At 40.9% G+C, this 23,579-nt stretch overlaps 1 protein-coding gene across 3 annotated transcripts in view; it reads left to right on the forward strand.

Moving 5' to 3' along the window:
* Positions 1-5,328: 5,328 nt before the first annotated feature.
* LRP6 (LDL receptor related protein 6) overlaps positions 5,329-23,579 on the forward strand; it is a 175,393-nt gene continuing 157,142 nt past the window's right edge. For 2 of the 3 annotated variants that reach the window (XM_004006855.5, XM_004006856.5), the window contains exon 1: positions 5,592-5,963. In XM_004006855.5, coding sequence (XP_004006904.1) covers positions 5,909-5,963 — 55 coding nt within the window. In that variant the 5' untranslated portion in view covers positions 5,592-5,908. Of the gene's footprint in view, positions 5,480-5,591; positions 5,964-23,579 lie in introns of those variants that run through there. The other variant, XM_042247517.2, reaches the window with a different exon arrangement.

Genomic DNA, 23,579 nt, shown 5'->3' on the forward strand with positions numbered 1-23,579 from the left:
GTGGAATATCACTCAGCTGACTTTGCAACCCCATGGACTATAGCCCACCAGGCTCCATGGAATTCAGGAATTCTCCAGGCAAGAATTGAACTCAGGTCTCCTGCAATGCAGGAAAATTCTTTATTATCTTTGCCATTAGGAAGCCCTAAAAAAAAGAATGAAACAATGCCATTTGCAGCAACATGGATGGACGTAGGGATTGTCATACTGAGTGAATTAAATCAGACAAAGACAAATATCATATGATATTGCATGGCTGAGCGACTGAACTGATGGCTTATACGTGGAATCTATTAAAAAAAAAAAAGACACAGAAACAGAACTATAGATGTAGAAACCAACTTATGGTTATCAGGAGGTATGTGGGGGGATAAACTGGGAGACTGGGATGGACATATACATACTACTATATGAAATAAATAACTAATAAGAACCTACTGTATGGCACAGCGAACTCTACTCAATATTCTGTAATTGCCTATATGGGAAAAGAATCTAAAACAGGAGTACATATATGTGTAACTGATTGACTTTGCTATATACCTGAAACTAACATCACATTATATGTAAACCAACTACACTCCAATAAAAATTTAAGAAAAACAGAACAACACATTCTCCTGGATAGCTGCAGCTCGGTGTTTTACAAACATTGCCAGTATAAAAGGCCCATTGTTGAACTTACCATCAGTCCCTCTTGAAATGCTCCTTATGCATTTCTTTTCTTAGTAAATTAGACTGCCATTCACTGGGATGCATAATTTAGAAACCTGGAAATTCATCCTAGTCTACTTCTGTCTCTCCCAATTCACATCTGATAGGTCACCAAGTCCTGCAGTTTTGATCTCATATTCCTGAAATCCACCACCTCTTTTCAAACTCGAGTGCTGCTGTCCTGACCATCTCTTTCATAGACTAAAAATAACTTCATCACTGGTCTTCCTACTTTTTTTTTTTTTTTTTTTGCCTTGCCTCCCTTCTGTTACCCACACTGCTGCCAGAGGAATTACTTAACATTCAAATCAATTCTCACCATGAGAAAAATCCTTCAATATCCATACTGTCAAGAGGTGAAAATCTAAACTTCTTAGCATGACTTTAAAAGCTCTTTATTATCCAATACCTACTTAACGGTCTTGCCTCATTTCCTGATATTCTCTGAAAGCGCCCTAGGCTTCAGATATATGGATCTACTTTCAAATTCCCAACATGCCAAGCTCTCTCTCTAATAATTCAGTGCCTTTGCACCTGCTCTCCTTCTGCTTGGAATTCCTTGTCAGTCGTGATGGCTTGACAAACTCTGACTTAAATTTCAAGACTCAACTGCAGGGTTATTTTCCCTTCTTTAAATTGTTCAGTTCGCCATATGTGCTGTGTACTTGAGTTCCTTGTTGATATGGTACAAACATGCACTATAAATAAATTTTAACTTTATTTTTGTTTCATTAATTGGATTTTTTAAACTAGGTTGTGAGCTTCTAGACAGTAGGGACTATATGATTAATCTCATCTTTGCATGCTCAGCACTTTACTGAGACTGGCCTTGAATATTTTTAATAGGCACTTGAATGCATGTGAAACAAATTATTAAGAAGAACAGCAACCTGACTGAACTTAAGCTATTGATTTTCACCTAAGTAGTTTTAAAGAAATTGCAAAAAATAAATAATACATTAAAGCAAATTTAAGAACAGAAAACTAAAGTAAATTTCCTATTATTACACTATCCTAATCACTGTTTTAGTGCATTTAGTTTTCATCTTTTCTCAAGCATGTGATATTAATATATATATGTTTATGTTGAAACATGTATGTATATATTTATATTTTATATAGCTGTAATTAAAGTCTATTGGAGAAGCGTTCTTGCCTGGAGAAATCCCAGGGACGGCAGAGCCTGGTGGGCTGCCATCTATGAGGTCTCACAGAGTCGGACACGACTCAAGCAACTTAGCAGCAGCAGCAATTAAAATCTACATGCACTTTGGGATTTCCCTGGTGGTCCAGTGGCTGAGATTCTGTGATCTCAATGCAAGGGACCCCAGTTCAATCCCTGGTCAGGAACTAGATCCCACATGCCACAACTAAGACTTTGCATGCCATACTAAAGATCCTACAATCTGTACTAAGACCTGGTGCAGCCAAATAAATAAGTTTTTTTTAAAAAAGCATTTTTATAAGTTTTCAAGCTTAGCGAACTGTAAACATTTTTCTAACAGTTTTATAGCCTCCAAATTATTATTTTCCAGGACTACAAATATCTCAACTCCCTACTAAGGTTGATAGTCTAAATGAGACTTAGGTTATACCCAGTTTTCTATTATAAATAGGAATAGATCCAGGTTTTGTGAACCTGAAATTTATACAATTTTGAGTGACGTTTTCAGAAAAAGAACACAAAATTATCTTACTTTTGCAAATAGAACCATGTGAACACATTGTGTTTCACAGGGGCCTGTGAAAGTGGGAAGGGAGTCCTGAAGGTTAATTTTCATTGGCTTTGCAGTTATTGACCTCCAACTAGAAATAATCCTGGACTAAACATTTTGAGCCTGAATTTGTTTTCCCCTTTGCTTCCATGGTGTCTAAAGGATTCCCAGTTACCAGGATCCCATTTGCCTTGTGGGGGTTGGGAAAGGAAATGGTCATTTATTGAGCACCTATTACATAATGACCAGTTTCTATATATTTTTAAATTTAATTCCTACCACAAGCCTGAAAACTAAAATCTCCATGTTACAGATGAGAAAACTGAGGTGCAGTGCGCTTAAATCGTATGCCCAGAGTTACACATCTAGTGACTGAAAGGGTTGGACCCTTCTGGTCTTATTCCAAAGCTCATACCTTCCTGACTACATCAGGGTGTCTCCACAGCCTCATAGCTTCAAGGTAATGTTTTCTAGGTTATTGTGGAAATCCGGTTATTAGTGATTTGTTTTGAGGATGACAGAATACAAAACTTGCAGAATCCTGACACGGTTAATGGAAGAAGGTAATTTAGATCAGTGGTGGCTAGACTTTCACAGGTGCATTTAGGAGAAAGATTTGGCTCTTTCTAGGAATACCAGACCACCTAACCTGCCTCTTGAGAAATCTGTATGCAGGTCAGGAAGCAACAGTTAGAACTGGACATGGAACAACAGACTGGTTCCAAATAGGAAAAGGAGTACGTCAAGGCTGTATATTGTCACCCTGCTTATTTAACTTATGTGCAGAGTACATCAAGAGAAACGCTGGACTGGAAGAAACACAAGCTGGAATCAAGACTGCCAGGAGAAATATCAGTAACTTTAGATATGCAGATGACACCACCCTTATGGCAGAAAGTGAAGAGGAGCTAAAAAGCCTCTTGATGAAAGTGAAAGAGGAGAGTGAAAAAGTTGGCTTAAAGCTCAACATTCAGAAAATGAAGATCATGGCATCTGGTCCCATCACTTCATGGGAAATAGATGGGGAAACAGTGGAAACAGTGTCAGACTCTATTTTTTTGGGCTCCAAAATCCCTGCAGATGGTGACTGCAGCCATGAAATTAAAAGACGCTTACTCCTTGGAAGAAAAGTTATGACCAACCTAGACCTATTGAAAAGCAGAGACATTACTTTGCCGACTAAGGTCCATCTAGTCAAGGCTATGGTTTTTCCTGTGGTCATGTATGGATGTGAGAGTTGGACTGTGAAGAAGGCTGAGCGCCGAAGAATTGATGCTTTTGAACTGTGGTGTTGGAGAAGAGTCTTGAGAGTCCCTTGGACTACAAGGAGATCCAACCAGTCCAGTCTGAAGGAGATCAACCCTGGGATTTCTTTGGAAGGAATGATGCTGAAGCTGAAGCTCCAGTACTTTGGCCACCTCATGTGGAGAGTTGACTCATTGGAAAAGGCTCTGATGCTGGGAGGGATTGGGGGCAGGAGGAGAAGGGGATGACCCAGGATGAGATGGCTGGATGGCATCACAGACTCGATGGACGTGAGTCTGAATGAGCTCCCAGAGATGGTGATGGACAGGGAGGCCTGGCGGGCTGCCATTCATGGGGTCGCAAAGAGTCCTACACGACTGAGCGACTGAACTGAACTGAGCCTGCCTGGATAGAGAAGGCAATGGCATCCCACTCCAGTACTCTTGCCTGGAAAATCCCATGGACGGAGGAGCCTGGCGGCCTACAGTCTCCGGGGTCCCATGAGAGTCGGACACGACTGATTCGCTAAACAATCTGCTTACAGACACGCATCACCTTGGCTCGGTGTCCATTTCCTGGAAATAGCAGAGCATCTGTGGTCGGAAGACCTGGGTTAGGTTAGGACTTGCTATAGTCTACGTGAGTGACCTTGGGAAAGTCATTGAATCCCCTAGTTTCCCATTTTCCTCTTCTGCAATGAGGATGCCAAGTGACACAACCTGTCTTACCCCAGGGTAGTTATGAGTGTCAAATCTGACTGTGAGCAGCACTTGGTGAACCTCAGTGTTACTACGATATTGAGTACCACTGCTGGAGTAGCTCCAGCTCCGCGCCACCTGCCCACAGTAAGGTTGAGTGACAGGTGGATGGATTGCTGCTGATGGCTCCTTTAGGTTAACTCTCAGTGGTGCCATCCCAGCTTCACCCGCACCCCCCACCCCCAAGCTGCCACGTGATTCCAAGGGCTTCTGGGCCGTTACTCCTGAACGCCCAGTGAAAGGCGGCTGCTGCGGCGAGCAGCCGGCCAGAGGCTGTGCAAAATCGAGTCTGAGATTCCGAGGAATCTTTTCCTCCTCAATCTGAGAGCGGATCGTCACAACATGCCAGACATTCATCACTAAACGCAGTTTGCAAAATCCTAGCACCGTTCTGCCCACCGTCCCTTTGCTTTGTTAGGTGCTGACGCATTTATCTTGGAATTTTATCTGCCGGGTTAGAAATCCTTTAGTCCTTGGGGGGGGGGGGGGGGGGGGCAGTCTGTAGTTCTGGGAAACCAGGAGAAAATTAAAAAAAAAATTCAGTTTTCTGTTGGCGTTTGAATACCCTTCACCAGATCCATGTTGAAAGCCGATGGAAGCAATATTAGTTTTCATTTTCCTTAAAAAAAAAAAAAAAAGATGCTTAAACAGATTTCCAACCCTGGGACTAAAGTCATGCCTCGTATCGGGATCTAGGTGAATCTCCGAGCGTGGACCTGCGGCTCTGCAGGCCCAGCCAGCCGTCTCCTGCCGCCCACCTTGGCCCCGGCCCAGGTGGCGGCCGGCGTGGACCTGGAGCCTCACCTGGCTCGGTCGGCGGCGGCCGCACAAAGAGCGGCGCAGGCGGCTGCCGGGCCGAGCCGCAGAAAGTAGTCCCGACCACGCCGGCTCCCGATGTTGTTCGACGTCGCTTCACGCCCTCCGCGGGGAGGGCCGAAGGGTCCGGCCCGGGAAAGAATCCCTTCGGAATGCGCCACTGGGCGGCCTGTCCCCTCTGGCCCGCTTCTACTGGTCCCGCAGATCTCCCGGGGTCTCCTCGCCGAGGCTGTGCGCACGGTTTCCTCTCCTTTTCTAACCTGCCCGGGAGGCGGCACCGAGGGAGGGGAGGGCTCGCCCGCGCGCAGGGAGACCTCGGCGGCGATCCGTGACGGTGGGAGGCGTATCCCTGCGCCGCTGCGTGAGAGGAAGAGGCTGAATGAGGAGCTGCGCGGGGGAAGCGGGGCGCCGGGGGAGGAGGCGGCGGGATGGAAGCAGACGCTGGCGTCGCGCGAGCTCCGGGCGGAGCGGCGCGGTAGAGAGGGCGGCGGCGGCGGCAGCGCGCGCGGAGCCTTGACGGGCCCCCTTTTCTTTCTTCTCTCTGGAAAGCTGGGAAGCATGAGCGTGCAGACCTGCCGCTGCGGCGGCCGCCCCGGCTCCTCGCCTCCCCCTCTTCGGGCCGCCCCTCGCCGGTGAGAGAAGCGAACGCGAGCAGGGAAGATGGGGGCCGTCCTGAGGAGCCTCCTGGCCTGCAGTTTCTGCGTGCTCCTGAGAGGTGGGAGAGAAAGCGGGGGGACGGGAAAGTTGGTGGGGTTTGCGGGAGGGAAGGAGGGGGTCTCGTTCTGTTGTGTCTACGGAGGGGAGGGGAGGGTGGGGGAGGCGAAGCTGGGGAAGGAGTTGGGAGAGGCCTGGTCGTGGGGAAGGAGGGAGCAAGGGGCCCGGGAGAAGGGGCTGCGCGCTCCGCCCGGCCACGCTGCAGCCCCCGCCTCGCTTGCCCCACCGCGTCCGGACAGAGCGTTCGTCCGGGCTGCCTGGCGGGGTGACCTCCCCCCGGAGCCCCATCCTGTCCGAGTGACTGGAGATCGGTGGGTCTCCTGCCTGCAGTCACCGGGGACGAGGGGCTTTGTATGGATCTTGGCTCTCGGAACGTTGGAGCCCAAGATGCTTCAGCGCTTGGATTTCTCCCTCCAAGCCCCCACCTTTTCCCTGTGGGTCCCGTGAACTTTTAGAGCCCTCTTACTATTTTTTCCAGGCCTTGTAGCAACTAATAACTGGTTTCCGTGGAGGATGTAATGATCGTGGGTGAGAGCATAGTTGGAAAGGGACTCCGAGGTTATAGGTCGAGTGTTTTCAGCCTTGGGGAATCGCCTGGGCTCCAGCCCGTAATAAAATAGAAACGTTGCCCTTGCAACCTCTGGCATTCAGGACTTGCCCCTATTTTCGGAGCATGCAAGTGTACAGTTGGCACCAAGTAGGAAAGTCATCCTTGGTGGAGAGGAGCCTGTCCTGGGACCTAAGTTATCATCTGCTGCGCTCCCCTGGAGACTGCGTGGCACGTTGGTAAATAACATAGGCTATTCTAGGTAATTTGCCCTGAGAATCGCGTAAATTCAATGGTCCCAGGTTTTGTTTTTTAGATTGGCCTGCGAAACTGTCACACATGCTGCGACTTTTTTGTGACAGTTCACTGAGGTTTTTGACTGGCCTGCAAGATTTCAACAGCTCTTCTCACATCAGTGGTGAAGTGGTGATGACTCTGATGCTATGGGGCATTTACCAGCAGAGGAATTTAAGTACCAATTGATGGAATGACTTGAAGCTTTGGTTTCAGTTAACAATTCTCGCTTGTGTTCACGGTCAGTTCTTTTCAGGTATGGGACCTCTTGGGTCTAAGGAGATTTTTAGCTGTTAATTTAATAGGCTAAATTTATGTTCAATGTGCACACTTACTTTAGTTTCCAGAACACAATAGTAACAGTCTTGTGTTATAAATGAGCTGGATATGCCATTTCTGAGTATATGTTTATTGGATAAGCGTGATTGACATTGTTTTGGAGGAGGAATTTTTTTCTTTAGTTACACTTCAGGATTATTCAGGGAGATCCCCTGGAGAAGGAAATGGCAACCCACTCCAATGTTCTTGCCTGGGAAATCCCATGGACCAAGGAGTCTGGCAAGCTACAGTCCTTGGGGGTCACAAAAGAGCTGTTGATTTAACTGAGACACAGCTGAAGTGACTGAACAGCAGCCGCAACAGCAGGATTATTAGGTCTGCCTGTTTTATATACTTATACTTAATTACAACTCATTGTAAGCGTATTCTAAACTATTTCCACGTGTAAACTTTAGAAAGCTAGTGCTTATTTTATTTTCTTGGCAGAGAATTGGATGTAGTGGTATGTACTTGAGAGGTCTAGTAATTATATATTCATTTTAGTATGATATAGTTCCTATTGAAGGGGATTTTGCTATAGTTGTGAGAAACAATTTTATTTGACATAGAATATGGGTATATTTTAAGACAGAAGGTTAATAGAATTAACAAATAGAGTCCCCTGTTGGGTTAAAGCCTTGGTGAAATTGCATTCCATTACCCAGATGCTTCTGGTTGCCCAGTTGTATTTCTTGGAAGAGGAGGTTATGTTGTAAATGCCACTTGTTTAACACCAGAATTGAGCCCAGAATTGAGTTTATTCATTATTGGAGTTAAGAGAAGTTACATTTGAAATAATATTGTGACGTATGATATTATGTAAGAAGACCTAGAAAAGTTAATAGTGCAAATTGCTTCATTTCCACCAACAGAATTTCCAAAAGTGAAGCTCTTATTTTAAATATAGTCTAATCATGGTTTAAGGTGGCCTTTGAATTTAACATACTTAACCATGGGTATATATTTGAACTAAAACTATTTTTACTGTGAAAGATTTTTATTCATAATTTAGGTTCTTCTCATTCCTTGATAATGTCATCCTCTTAAAATTGTGTTATTAGTTAATCTTGGACTCCAGGGAGAAGTGATTACTTTGTTGTATTAAGATCACTTGTTGTATTAAGATCACTTTTCTTCACAGAAGAGTTGGAGGTTTAACATTGGGAAGATGGGATGATGGGAGAGTTTGGGAGACCTTTGGTCCTCTGGCCCAGTTAAATCAATAGCTGAAAGCCGGGAAATAATGCTATCATTATCTGGACTGTGTCCTCATCCTTATCATCAGAGGACAAGGTGTAATGGAAAGATTGGGGGACTTCAGCACCCAAATCTTGAGTTTAAAGTCCATGCTGCCGCTGTTAAGTCACTTCAGTTGTGTCCAATTCTGTGTGACCCCACAGATGTGGAATCCTGTCCCTGGGATTCTCTAGGCAAGAACACTGGAGTGGGTTGCCATTTCCTTCTCCAATGCAGAAAAGTGAAAAGTGAAAGTGAAGTCGTTCAGTCCTGTCTGACTCTTCGCGACCCCATGGACTCCAGCCTGCCAGGCTCCTCCGTCCATGGGATTTTCCAGGCAAAAGTACTGGAGTGGGTTGCCATTGCCTTCTCCTAAAGTCCGTGCTTCACTACCAAATAACCTTATGATTCTGATCTAGTCAGTTTCTCTGGGCTCCAGTTTCTTTATATGTAAAATGTGGGTAGTATTACCAAGCTAGTTTGCAAATTTTTTGGTCATATTAAATGAAATACTGAATATAAAGTGATTTGCAAATGTTATTTTTTGTTACAATTTTCAATGGTAGACATATCCTCAGATGCTGGGGATTTGAGATTTAATTTCTATGAGATTCACAAGTTCTTAAAGATTTTGATCCTCTGGTCTAACCACTTCATTTGCAAGTGGGGAAACTCACATTCAGAGAGATTATAACTTGATCAAAATCTTACAGCTGATTAATATTAGAGCATGGATTTATTGTTCATTCTTTCAGCGATTAGCTGTGGAATACCTACTGTGTATCAGACTCTGATGGTACATTGGTAAGCAAAATCAACATGGGCCCTGCTCTGATGGACCTCACCATCTAGGTTGCCATCCTTAACTTCCATCCAGTTACTGGTTAGAAAAGATTATAGCTCTGATTTCCTAGAAAAGGAAAGTTATGACCAACCTAGATAGCATATTCAAAAGCAGAGACATTACTTTGCCAACAAAGGTCTGTCTAGTCAAGGCTATGGTTTTTCCAGTAGTCATGTATGGATGTGAGAGTTGGACTGTGAAGAAGCTGAGCACGTGAGAATTGATACTTTTGAACTGTGGTGTTGGAGAAGACTCTTGAGAGTCCCTTGGACTGCAAGGAGATCGGTCCTGGGATTTCTTTGGAGGGAATGATGCTGAAGCTCAAACTCCAGTCCTTTGGCCACCTCATTCGAAGAGCTGACTCATTGGAAAAGACTTTGATGCTGGAAGGGATTGGGGGCAGGAGGGAAAGGGGACGACAGAGGATGAGATGGCTGGATGGCATCACTGACTTGATGGACATGAGTTTGAGTGAACTCCAGGAGATGGTGATGGACAGGGAGGCCTGGCTTGCTGCAATTCATGGGGTTGAAAAGAGTCGGACACGACTGAGCGACTGAACTGAAAAGTTTTGGAATACCGTAGGTGTGTAAATTTTATAAATACTGTGTCCCAGCATATTTTGAGAAGGCTTTGTTGTTTTGTAAGAATCCTGTGCTACTCATCTTTTGTTGTTAATTTGTTTTGGTGGGGTTGGGGGGGGCAGTGGTGGTAAATACTGTTAGCACAAGCCACTAGTGTTTTCCATCTCAAATTTTTATAGGAGTGGTCCTTGGCGAATTAATTAATATCCAGTATAATGAGACCTTAGGAGGATAGAATGAATTTTGGAGTGGGAATCAGAATTGATTCTCATTCTAAGTTTGCCAGTAGCTAGCTGTGTGACCTTGGATAGGTCATTTCATCTTTGTACACCTTCATTAGCTTCATTAGGATAATGAATCTTCTTTTGCAGGTTCTTAATTCATAGTAACACACTAAGGGCTCTGAGAGGTTATAGGGTAGAGACCAGTTTTAACTTTGTTAAAATCTACTGTTTCCCAAACTCAACAATGAACTTTTTTTGGTGAATTCTGTAATTTTGTAACATTCTGCTGAACCTGTGTTCCAAGAACACATGTAGAGAGAACCTGAGCTAGGTAGCCTTTTAAGCATTAGGGTGAGTCATGTGAATTGATATTTGATGACAGTTTCATATAATTAAATTTGATACTTTAATCCCTGCTTACTTACTTGGCTTTAGATTTGCTCATCTGGCTAGGAAATAATTTGGTTATGAAACTTTTGGGTTTCAGCTCATTGTTTTCATCAGGCCTAACAGTAATTTCCCATGGTTCAGTTTTTCAGAGAATTTTTCTTTTCTTTAATTGAAATTTTTCCATTTGCTGAACTGAAATGCTTTTCTGTATAGTTAATTGTATATGCTCTGACTATCAGAAAGGTTAGTCTTTTTTTGAGTATCAAGGAAGGTTCTTTGAAGGAGTATATAAATGGAAAGTATTCTATGTGAATTTATAAACTGAACATAATAGAAAAATAAGTAAACAGGTTATAGTTATGTTTAGGCCATGGGTAAGTACTATGAGAAAATTGATTTTTATCATGGAAATTTTATTGCAAACATATTCTCAGAAGACTATACGGAGGGGCACTGTAGCAGAAAGCTATAGGCTTTATTGACAAACCAAGTTCAAGTCTTCTACCACTTTGGCACCCTTGGACAGGTTACCTAGCTTTGGTTCCTACTATTAGATGGGGATAGTATCTTCCAAGATTTCTGTGAGAACTCATTTTTTGTTTGCAAAGGGATAGATAGCATAATGCATGGTCAGTAGTAGATTTTGTGTGAAGAGTTTCTATTGTTAAATGGCTAATTTAAAAGAAATATTAATGCTCAGGAAAGACAAAACATGTTTTGGGCACTGTTTTAGGCCAGTAGGTTTTGAACTTGATTATTCTGCAACTAGAACTACATGAAATACTTCGATATTTTCTGTTTTAATTTAAATAAACAACACGGCCTCTATCTACTTAATTTATCTTACCTTTTAAGGGATTACAACTTGAACCTTTTATGTGATTATTATAAATAAGAATAAATAGTTGGTTATGATATTTATTTTAAAATTGCCCATATTTATGGAGAAAATAAAGTATTTCTAATTGAAATGTTTGTCATTGTATTATTTGTTTATAATAATTAAAATCATTCGATTGATGGACTTCTCCCTGTAGGGTGGGTAAATACTATACTGAGCTCCTGCCTTGTATGTTTCATGCTTTATATGAGAGAGAGTCTTTATATTTCTTCTGTAAAAGGAGCCTCCCCTTAATGAATAGAATTCTGCTTCTTGTGAATAACTTGGAAATTTAGTCAGATACCTGGACTAGGCAACCTAAAGAATAGAATGTTTGCCTTTGAGATTATTGATTTAAAACATAATTCATCATAAGTATAAGGAAAACAGTTATTTGTTATTATTAGTACCTGCTTTTGTTTCTCAAGCTGTTAGTGTTATTTGTGGCAGTAGTGACTTTTCGCACAAAAGGTTTAGGTCATTCACATGAGAGATTGGAAAATTCTGAAATGTGCCTGGGCTCAGTTTAGTGAAAACTAAGTAATTCAGTGCTAAATTTTGTTTCTGTAATACCTTGCTTGGAAGGGCCAGGAGCTTGGGGATGTGGAGTGAAATCATACTTTTAGGCAAAAAAATAAAATAGTGAATTTTTAAGTTGCTAATTGACACTAGAAAGATGAATGACTGACCTAAGGCCAGATTGCTTGTACTCTGGACAGTAATTTTACACACAGTGCCTTCTGTGTGCATCTGAATTCACCTGTACCTTATGGATTTGAAAGTGATACCAATCACTTTTGATAGGGGAAAATAAATATCATTGTAATTTTGGAGGTCAAGAGGCTCTTTTGCCCAGCAATCTTGATTCCAGCTTGTGCTTCTTCCACCCCAGGGTTTCTCAGGATGTACTCTGCAGATAAGTTAAATAAGCAGGGTGACAACAGACTGGTTCCAAATAGGAAAAGGAGTACGTCAAGGCTGTATACTGTCACCCTGCTTATTTAACTTATCTGCAGAGTACATCATGAGAAACCCTGGGGTGGAAGAAGCACAAGCTGGAATCAAGATTGCCGGGAGAAATATCAATAACTTCAGATATGCAGATGACACCACCCTTATGGCAGAAAGCGAAGAAGAACTAAAGAGCCTCTTGATGAAAGTGAAAGAGGAGAGTGAAAAAATTGGCTTAAAACTCAACATTCAGAAAACTTAAGATCATGGCATCTGGTCCCATCACTTCATGACAAATAGATGGGGAAACAGTGGAAACAGTGACAGAGTTTATTTTTGGGCTCCAAAATCACTGCAGATGGTGACGGCAGCCATGAAATTAAAAGACGCTTACTCCTTGGAAGAAAAGTTATGACCAACCTAGATAGTATATTCAAAAGCAGAAACATTACTTTGCCAACAAAGGTCAGTCTAGTTAAAGCTATGGTTTTTCCAGTAGTCATGTATGGATGTGAAAGTTGGACTATAAAGAGAGCTGAGTGCTGAAGAATTGATGCTTTTGAACTGTGGTGTTGGAGAAGACTCTTGAGAGTCCCTTGGACTGCAAGGAGATCCAACCAGTCCTAAAGGAAATCAGTCCTGAATATTCATTGGAAGGACTGATGCTGAAGCTGAAACTCCCAATACTTTGGCCACCTGATGCTAAGAAGTGACTCACTGGAAAAGACCCTGATGCTGGGAAAGATTGAAGGCGGGAGAAGGGGACGATAGGGATTGAGATGGTTGGATGGCATCACCGACTCAACGGGCATGAGTTTGAGTAAACTCCGGTTAGTTGGTGATGGACAGGGAGGCCGGACGGGCTGCGGTCTATGGGATTGCAGAGTCAGACACGACTGAACTGAACTAAATTTTGGAGTTTGCATGTAGGTGGTTTGTTGTATTACTGATAAGTAAAAGCCAATCCAGGTTTGAGTAAGGAAAGACTTTATTCAGAAAGATAATTGCAATAGGGAGAATGCTCTGACTGCACCATCTGCAGGCATTTCAAAATAAAACACAAAAAGATTTGTATGAAGGGTGAGCAGTCTAGCAGGAACTTTGTAGGAGTGTGAGCTGAGTGGGTGATGGTGAGCAGATTCAAGATGAGGAAAGTGAAACTGGAGTTTCTAATTTCCTGCAGAGTCGGTTGATGGCCTGGAAAGAGCTGTTGGGGACCTAAACATCAGCTTGCTTAAATTTAGGGCTAACCAAACTTTAGGGGCTTGTAGGAAAGAGAAAATTCTGACTAAAGTTAGACTTTTTGGTCGAGCCAAGTCAGTGGCTAAGCAGGGGCCATTTTGAGCACTTGGTCAGTCCTACTGTTGCTTAAAACAAAATTTGTCAGTCTTAGGAATATGTTTCAGTCCACTCAGTCTGCTCTAACAGACTATAGACTGGATGACTTATAAACAACAGAACTTCATTTATCACAGTCTGGAGGCTGATAGCCCAACAGCAGGGTCTCAGTATGGTCAGATTCTGGTCAGGACTCTCTTCAGGTTGCAACAGCTAAGACTTCATTTTGTATCCTCTCAGGGCAGAGAGAAAAGAGCTCTCCCTGGACTCTTATAAGGGTACTGGTCCCATTTATGAGGATTTCGCCCTTATGACCTCCCCAAGGCCCTGCCTCCTGATAACATTCACTTGAGGGGGAGTGTAAGGTTTCAGCATATGAATTTTGAGGGGCACAAACATTCAGTCCACAACAAGGTAGGCTAAAGTCATTGTAAGTTTGGTCTGATTATTTATGTAGGTGTAGGCATTTTAAGTTTGCTTCAGTGGGATTTTTTAATAAGGAATCTTGGAATGAACTTTAAAAGCCCCTTGAGGCCAAGAAAGCCAAGTCAGGTACTCACCATTGGATTTCACTTGCAGTACTTAGAGATTTGGGTGAATTCTTGAAGTCCCCAGAATATCCTGGGGTTCCTGCCTGAAATTAACTTTGCTTACTTTACCTTTAAGTCTGAGAACTATGTAAGCCAAGTACCAGTCTGGTTTTCCCAAGAGGACTGTAAGCATTGCTCCATTAAATCAACCACAGCTCCTTGAAAGTGTCTGGTGGTATTAGATTAAAGGAACATGACTTTCAAATATGACATCCAGTCAAAGCCTTGGTTGCATAATAATGTTTCAGACTCTTATTGAACTTATGCAAATAATTATATTGCCATGAAAATAAGAAAACTCAGTTAATACCTGAGTGTTGTTTTTGAATGATGGAATCAGGGAGATAAAGATAAATGTCTTATTTTCATTTACAGAAGTAAACTTGCATTGTAGGTTACTTACATTGTCATTGAATTACATGTAGCTTAAGAGAAAAGAGAAACATTCCTTATATCTAGAGAATAGGACATTAAAGCATCAGCAGTATTTTAAAACTCACAGTCACTGTGTCAGTTTATTCAGTCCTGAGTGATTAATTCTTATTCTGCTAAATCTTGGGTTAGCAGTCTCATGGATTCATAATCCTGACTCAGTATAGTCTCAAAGTTATTTCAGTGATGCCATCAGAAGCTTGTGTCCAAGAGTACAGTCCTCTTTCAGCAATACTTGTTGAAGACAAATGCTTGGCCTGTAGCTGGTTTGCAGGTGCTTTCAGAGAAACATCAAAGTAAAACAACACTCAGCACTCTAATGACAAGACTTAAAGTGATGGTGATAGTTTATTATGGGTAATTTCAAAACTGAAAGATGCGATGAGAGTTTGTTATAGAAAATAATGCAGCTGATAAATAAGTTTGGTTGTTTTTATGGTATGCACACCAAAATAAGTTCAGAGAAGTTTTAGGCAAAATACCTGTAAACATAATGATTAATCTTATTTTTAAGAAGTAGATATTACATTGATTCATGAGTATAAAGGAATACAATCTTTGCAGAGAAGAAGACTTAAAGGTATGTAGTAATCCTGAGACATAATGTATCTTAAAGCATATAGTTAGAGCATATGAAGAATAATATCAAGGTTATCAAGTAAATCGTGAACATCTGTCTAATAAAATTCCATAAATAAGTTGTGTGAGTCCCTGATGGAGAACCCTCAGTGGTCTACCAAGAATATACTGTATTCAAATTAAAGAAATGAAGTTATGACCAAGATAATACTAAAAACAATCATAAAAGAGTAATGAAAATTGTAATTGACACTGTACTATTGTGTAATATTGGAGAAAGCACTGCTCAGTCTGTTGATTAATAGAAACATGTTGTGGACGCTGAGACTAATGATAAATTTCCAGGAACCTCATTCAACTTTTAATCATATTGACATTTTACCCATTCAGATTTAATTTAGGGAGGGTAAGCATCTCTTCTGACTTGACTGTGCTTCCCGTAACATTGGAAGCATAACATTGATCAAATAAACCAATTATTTTTAATGCCTCTCTTTTTACAAGGTGAAAGGATTAATCCTTTGTGAACTTCCAGAGGCCCTTTAGGAAATTCTAAAGAGTTATAGGTGCAAAACACATCATTTAGTATTTTATTTTAAAAAAACAGAATGTCAAAAACTGTCAGGAAATTTGAACATTCTATTAAATAGGATCATGGATCAGTGTCAAAAACAAATATTTTTTGAAAGTGAACATAGGAAGCAACCTTAGCTCTTTCAAAAGTGAGAAGACTTTTTAAAAATAGTAAGATGTGATAAAATTAAGACCAAGTACAGGAAATTCTGAAAAGACACCGAATTTTTGGCTTCCTGGGAGATTGGTTACTCAGAAGGCAAAGAAAAACCTTTTATAACCTCTTTAAGAGCAGATCAGTAACCCAAAAAATTTTTGTCATTTTAGTAGAAAATCAGATTTTAGTTTTATATAAGTATATTTGATAGTGAAGCATTTTCTGAAAATCTTACAAATCTGTCAGGTCTTAGTGGCTTTGATGACAAAATTATTTTTTTCAAGAATTTGTTAAAACATTCTGTTCTATTCAGGTTTTGTTGTATACATGTCCCTTTTTCTCATTCTGAAACACTTCTAGTCATTTTACTTCAGTACTGTTTTCTTTTTCCTTAACAGCAACATCTTGCATAACTTGTATACAGAGTTGTTCCTTTCTGTTATCATTTCTCCTTTAAAATGTCTCCTTTACATACAAGATTGTAATTTATAATTACAGTAACTTCTATTTTACAGAGAGAACTATGAGGTAAAGAATTGTGAATTGTCATACACCAGCATTTTGTAGTAGGCTGGCGGAGCTTATGAATATACATCTTACAACTTACAACTTCTTATAGTCATATTCTTCCAAATAGTACAACTTCTCAGTGTGGCAGAAGTGAATGTATTTATTAAAGACTCAAATATACATAGCTTCTTGGTGCCATGAAAATAAGAGTCAGAAACCTATATAAACTTGAAATGTTTATGCCTCAGTGTTCTGTCTTACATAGAAATGACCTAGGTATTTAATGAATATTCACGAACTAACTTAGTAACTTAAAGCCTTAGACTTATGCTAAAAGATTTTGGAAATGATCTTCAAGTTGGGCTATTACAAGATATAATTACTTTCAAAATACACTTTGTCAGAATAATGACTCAACTTGTCTAAATACAGATATAGATATAATGCTAGTTTATTCTATCAATAAACCTGTAAAAGTTTAGGAAGAGAGTTTTCAAGTAGAACAAAAATGTACTCTTGTGTTATACTTAATACCTGTAACTCAGATGACATAGCTGTTTTTATTAAACCTATGATATCAAACTAGTCTCACATACCAAAGATTTGCCTAAATGTACATTTGGGTTAGTTTCTATAATTAAAGTTGTGAAAGTTTAAGAATTTTAATTTCCTTAATTTCTGGAAATATCTTCTATGAGCACTTTCTGTTGTTTTCATTTTAACAGCTTTAGTGACACCATACAATTCAAGTGTATAATTCAGTAGTTTTTAGTCTTTTCACAGAATTGTGCCACTGCCACCACCACCACCACCATCAGTTCTACTCAGAATAGAACTCCTTTAAGGGGTTTCATAATGTAAGATTAAACTTGGCAATACCAACTGAAGGTAGGGAAGTAATTTTTTAATATATTCTATATATAGATATATATACACACATATAGATACATGTATGCATATGTATGTACATATACACACATCTACACATATACATATAACATGCATACACATGTACACATAGGAACACTTAAATAGAGAGCTTACTACAGCTTCAGTTTAAAGTTTCAGCTCACTGATGGTTTGTATAGAAGAGTTCATTCTCTTCCTTCCTTTATTTTTAATTGTGTTTCTGGCAGATAGGGCAGGTTGAGGTTACCTACTCAGTCACTGTGAAGGCTAGCGTCTTCCCACCATGATTTGTGGAGGAGACCTTTTGGATTTTCTTTGCCCTGACATGTAATCTCACGGAGACTGTGGACTGCCTTTTGAGTGAGGGGTGGAAGAGAGACCACAGGCTGTCTGGGTGTCTCAGAAGCTCAATTTGAGTGGATAAAAGATCTAGCCTGTTTCCAATTTGTACTTTTGACTCCAGGTCCAAGAGTCCCTAGTGAGTTAAAGGGAGCCTTAAAGTGATAGTGACTACAGGGAGCTGAGGGGTTGGTGTGAGAAGAGTGGATAAGGAGGGTGGAGGAGATTGAGGTATTAAAGGAGGACAGTTAAGGATTCAGGCGGATCTGAAGGGAAGCTTGAGGGTGGTAAAAAGGAGGAAGGGAGAGGATGGTGGAAAAGGTGAGGTTTTAGGGAGATCCATCCTGTTTCTCAAGGAGGATATGGAAGTTCTAAATTGTCGTAGTAAAAGTCTGCCATTTTTTGAAGATACTGGACTGAATTAGTGCTGTAATGGTGAAGCATGTTGGGTAAGATGGAAGGGCGTTCAGTGTAGTGAGAATTATCTATGGGATTAGATAGTTAAACCAGACATGAGACTTTGAAAGAGCTGGGAAAGAGTATTCCTTTGTGAGGAACCAAGGAAATTCCCTTCTGTCATCTCCACTGTAGGAGTCGGGAAAGAGGCCTCACAGAAGAGCTGGGAATATTCCCACTCAAGAATTGGAATGTGATGGTTGAGGTGTGTTGGGGTCAGAGAGTCAAAAAAATTCTTTGCTGGAAAATATTAAAGTAACTTCTCACCATGTTGTAGTAGATAAGATGGCTATAGCATTGGTTCGCACAGAGTCGGACATGACTGAAGTGACTTAGCAGCAGCAGCAGCAGCACTGGTTCAGGATTTAAACTCCGGGAAAGATACCTGAATCTCTTAGCAGGAGAGGAGTTGAAATGACTCTCGAAATATGATTATTGAGGTGGGGGTGGCATGGATGAGGTCCAATCCTCATCCAAGTCATGTCACTATACAGATGTCAAATAAAAATAAATTCCTACTTGGCAAGGAGAGATTCTGTTTGAAAAGGCTTTTGCAATAAGGAGATTGCCCTGACCTCAAGGTATGCAGGTATCTCAGAATCAAACACAAAAACGGCTTTCAGTGAATAGTACCAGCAGGATCTTTGTGGGAAAGTGGGACAAGTGGTTAGAGGTTAGTGGATGACATGACCCGGGCAGTTTTAACAGGAGGGGTGGGGTGGGGTGTGTGTGTGTGTGTGTGTGTGGTCAGCTGGTACTTCAAATGAGTTCTTAAGAGAGGGTGTTCTGGATGGGCTTGCTTAAGCTTAGAGCTAGCCAAAGTTTAGGGGTCTGTGGGGGAACAGAGAAACCTGACTAAACTGGTCAGACCAAGTCAGTGAGTCAGCTGGGCTGCTGCTGCTGCTGCTAAGTCGCTTCAGTTGTGTCCAACTCTGTGTGACCCCATCCATAGACGGCAGCCCACCAGGCTCTGCCGTCCCTGGGATTCTCCAGGCAAAAACACTGGAGTGGGTTGCTATTTCCTTCTCCAATGCATGAAAGTGAAAAGTGAAAATGAAGTTGCTCAGTCGTGTCCGACTCTTTGCGACCCTGTGGACTGTAGCCTACCAGGCTCCTCCGTCCATGGGATTTTCCAGGCAGGAGTACTGGAGTGGGGTGCCATCGTCTTCTCCCAGGGTAAGGTAGAGTTATAGGTAAAAGTCACCTAGTGGAGCCCTGAGGTATTGAGGCTTTTTAATTTTAGGCAAAGGAAATCAGAAACCTTTTTGAATTGGATAAAATAACAAGTATTAGAAGTAGGCTTCCTGGTGATTCAGATGGTAAAGAATCTGCCTTCAATGCAAGAGACTCCGGTTCAGTCCCTGGATTGGGAATATCGCCTGGAGAAGGGAATGGCAACCCATTCTAGTATTCCTGCCGGGAGAATGCTATGGACAGAGGATCCTGGCAGGACCCCTCAGGACCCAGTCCATGGGGTCACAAAGAGTCAGACACGACTGAGCAACTAACACACACACAAGAAGTAGAAAAGGGAAGGGAGAGTGTTGAGATCTTTTACTGTTGAGGTAGTTTAGCATGGGGTAATGAAGGGGTAGGGTAGGGTAGTGGTCTAAAAAGTGCAAAACAAGAGGCAGAGATAAGGACCTGCTAAGGAAGAATCAAGAAGATTGTAATTGGCAGATGGGGGCTGGAGAGAAGGGGGAAAGGAAGGTCTCAAGGATGGCTCCATGACACAACAGAGAAATTAGGAAAATTGTGATATCATTGACTTGAGGGTTTCCTGTGGGAGAAAGGTGATGAATTTAATTTTATGGCAGGGAGAGATGGCCAACTTGTAAAATTTTCTTGTCCATTCTCTTGTTCTTTAAGTACGGAAGTATAGAAGAGAAGGTTAGCTGAGTTTACCTGATCACAAGCAGCTCGGAGTCCAGTGATTTTCAAGTCATCTCCAGCCCGAGTTTCAGGTCTACCCATACAGCTTCTGGTTGGCCATCTCGTCATCCTGCTGCTTATATCTGCAATGGCTCCTGCCAGGTCCCCTCTATCAAAACATTTTGTTTTTAATAAAGCTAACCTTTATATCACCAAGAGAATAATTAACCACAAAATCTTACAATATTGATGTACGCTTCATTTAACCATCTGTTAGCTATTGACTCCTTTAGTCCAACTTCCCATCTATCGCTCAGCTAAACTGCTTTCTCCAAGTTTTCATAACCAGATCCAACTTGCCAATCTGTCCTTAATTCTTGACTTTTTTGCAGCATTCAAAAATGTTGATCAGCATACGAACTTCCTATGTGACCCAGCAGTCCCATTCCTACTTGTTTATTCAAGAGAAGTGAAAATGTATGACTCCACAAAAATTTGTACATGAATTGTTACAGCAGCGTCACTAATAATAGCTAAAAACTGTAAACAGTCTGAATGTCTACACACTGGAAAATGGATAAACAAATTTTAGTATATACATACAATGGAATTCTGCTCAACAGTAATGTTGATACATACAACAAAATGGATGAATCTCAAAAATATGCCAACAAAAGAGTATACAAGATTCCACAAAAATCTAGATAACAGGCAAAGCTGATCAGTAGCAACAGAAAGCAGATCAGTGGTTGGCAGGGCCAGGAGTAACTGGGATGTATGGCAAAGGAACAGAGAACTTTGGGAGTAATGGAAATATTCTGTCTTGATTGGAGTGGTTGTCACAGTTGCATACATTTATTAAAGTTTATTGAACTGTACACTTTAAATATGTATCTGTGCATTTTATTGAATATAAATGATGTAACATATATACAAAAGAAAAAAGATTTCACAGAATGACCAATATATATATACCATTCAAACGAGAGAGTATATGAGAGGATGAGCTCATTGAGCTTCCTAAAAGGTCTGTTTCCAGTTGGAAAAAAAATGTTGACCGTATCCCCACCTATGTAGAATGTTCTCCATATAATATAGTGTTAATTATTCTGGTCATGCTTAACCTGCCTTTTAGTTGCAAATATAGGTATAGACTGAGAAGGGAGGAAGGGAAACTTGTCATTTGAGACTGAGGACAACATAGAGGCTGATGGATGGGATATAAAGAGATTTTTGAGAGGTTTAAGATGTTGGGGATGTATAATGTTTACCTCACTTCCTGCTTCGTTGAGATTACTTTGTGAGATGATGTGGGATGAAGGATTCAGAGCATGGAATTTGTCTTCAGGAAAGCAGAAAAAGGTTAGAATGGCACTAGAGAAAGATTCGGAGAAGGCGATGGCACCCCACTCCAGTACTTTTGCCTGGAAAATCCCATGGATGGAGGAGCCTGGTGGGCTGCAGTCCATGGGGTTGCGAAGAGTCGGACAGGACTGAGCAACTTCACTTTCACTTTTCACTTTCATGCATTGGAGAAGGAAATGGCAACCCACTCCAGTGTTTTTGCCTGGAGAATCCCAGGGACGGGGGAGCCTGGTGGGCTGCCGTCTGTGGGGTCGCACAGAGTCGGACACGACTGAAGCGACTCAGCAGTAGCAACAGAGAAAGATTGGTAGGAAGTTAATAAAGGAAAATAAGGATTTCCGAGCTCTTGTGAGGGTTCACTAAAGAGATGTGGTGATTATTTGAGTTAGGAAGTCTGGGTATTAGGAAGTCTGAAGGTAAGTGCCTTGGAATGAAAATATTGAATGCATGGCATATATGCTACAACTCAGAAAGTGTGTGGGGATCCAGCGTATTACTTTAGTAGATTAAAACAGTATTGGAAATCAAATTACACCTTTTAGATATCCCATTTAATATATTGCTAAATAGATATTGATGACAATATTGTAGAAAGTATTCAAGTATCAGAAGGATGTTTGGACAGGATGAACTCTGGGATTTCTTTTTAATAGTGTGTATAGATTTATACGTAGTCCTTTAGAAATCCTTGGTTGTAATCAGTATTGCTAACTTAGATTGACTTGTCCACTCCCCCCACCCCCGCCCCGCCCCGTGCTTTTTTTTGTTGTTACTCTTAAGACTTGTGAGGACTTACATGACCAGAAAGGTTCTTTGGATTTTGTAGACCAGATGTTTAGTAGAAATTATAATGTTTGACTTGAAAGTCATAAAAGACATTTAGCTGCCACTTAATGTTGTATGCAGATTTTGTAGTTTTCCAAGGAAAGTACCATAAAGAAAGGTGCCCAATAAATAGCGGATTATTACCACCCTTGCATTTTAAATTGTAAATGTTTTGGGGCTGTTTCTTAGCCTTATGCAGCACTTAGCGTTATATCCTTGACTAATGTGACCTTTTTCCTGGTTTTTGTAATGGACGCATAGTATGAGGGACTCAGTTTTAGACAGTGCCTTGAACACAATGTGGACTGATAGTGTGATGTATTAAGGGCTGAAGTGAGCCAAAAGGGAATCTGTGATGGAAATTTGCTAATTTGCCAATAGCAGCTGTAGGTACACAAACAAGCAGAAAGGGCTATCACTTTCAGAAAAAGCTATCTGCCCATTTGGTTTTAACTAAGAAAGTTGGATTTAGACTTAGAAGGAAAATTCATGTTGTGCTTACTGATGAAAATAGTGGCCCTCATAAGTCTGTCTGGCCAGCACAGCCCATAAATTGGCTTGAACATCACTTTTTTATTTACTCCTTTTGAACACTTTACTTTTTCAAAGATTAATTTCTTGAATGGGGCGTGGTTAGTTTTCAGTGGTAGTTGGCCTTCGCCTTGGATGACAGGCCCTTAGTGAGTACTGTGAGAGAAGACCGTGTAGGTCATTTCTTCTTAACCCTGGGCTTTTTGTTTGGATGCCTCATTTGTGTTCTTCATCTTAGCCTGTGGATCTGTGCTGTCCATTTGACCACTTGTCTACTTAAATTTAAATGACTTAGGATTAAATAAAGTTAAAAAATTAATTTTTTAGTTGTAATAGCCACATGTGGCCAGTGGTTATTGTATTGCACAGTGGAGAGAACACATCTGTCATTGTAGAAATTTCTGTTGGATATTGATATTTAGTAACTATTGATACCAGGAAAGTAAATGTCAGAAGCTTGGACTAAATGCTTTAAAAAAAAACCCAAACCAATATTTTGGGTAAAAAAAGAACACCATTTATACTGCTTTATTCCTAATGGCTTCTGCTTTCTCAGAGTTAAATATTGTCTCTTAGGATAGGCTTTATGTATAATTTTTAGTATTGTCTTATTTGAAGATCATTTTAATAATAATATAAAGCAATAAAAATAGTTGTATTAACTATATCTGCCGGACTGAACAGTTTTATTAAGGTATACTTGATAATAGAGTAAATTACACATAAGTGAAGTTTAATAAGTTTTGACAGATGTATACACTTCTGGAACCATCATCAGTCACCACAATATAGTCATCACCTACAAAGGTTTCCTCATGCTCCGCTATCATTCCTCCTTCCTTTTCTTTTCCACCTTCTCTCCCCACCTCCAGA

This window comes from Ovis aries, chromosome 3, assembly GCF_016772045.2.
Source record: "Ovis aries strain OAR_USU_Benz2616 breed Rambouillet chromosome 3, ARS-UI_Ramb_v3.0, whole genome shotgun sequence".
Lineage (NCBI taxonomy): Eukaryota > Metazoa > Chordata > Mammalia > Artiodactyla > Bovidae > Ovis > Ovis aries.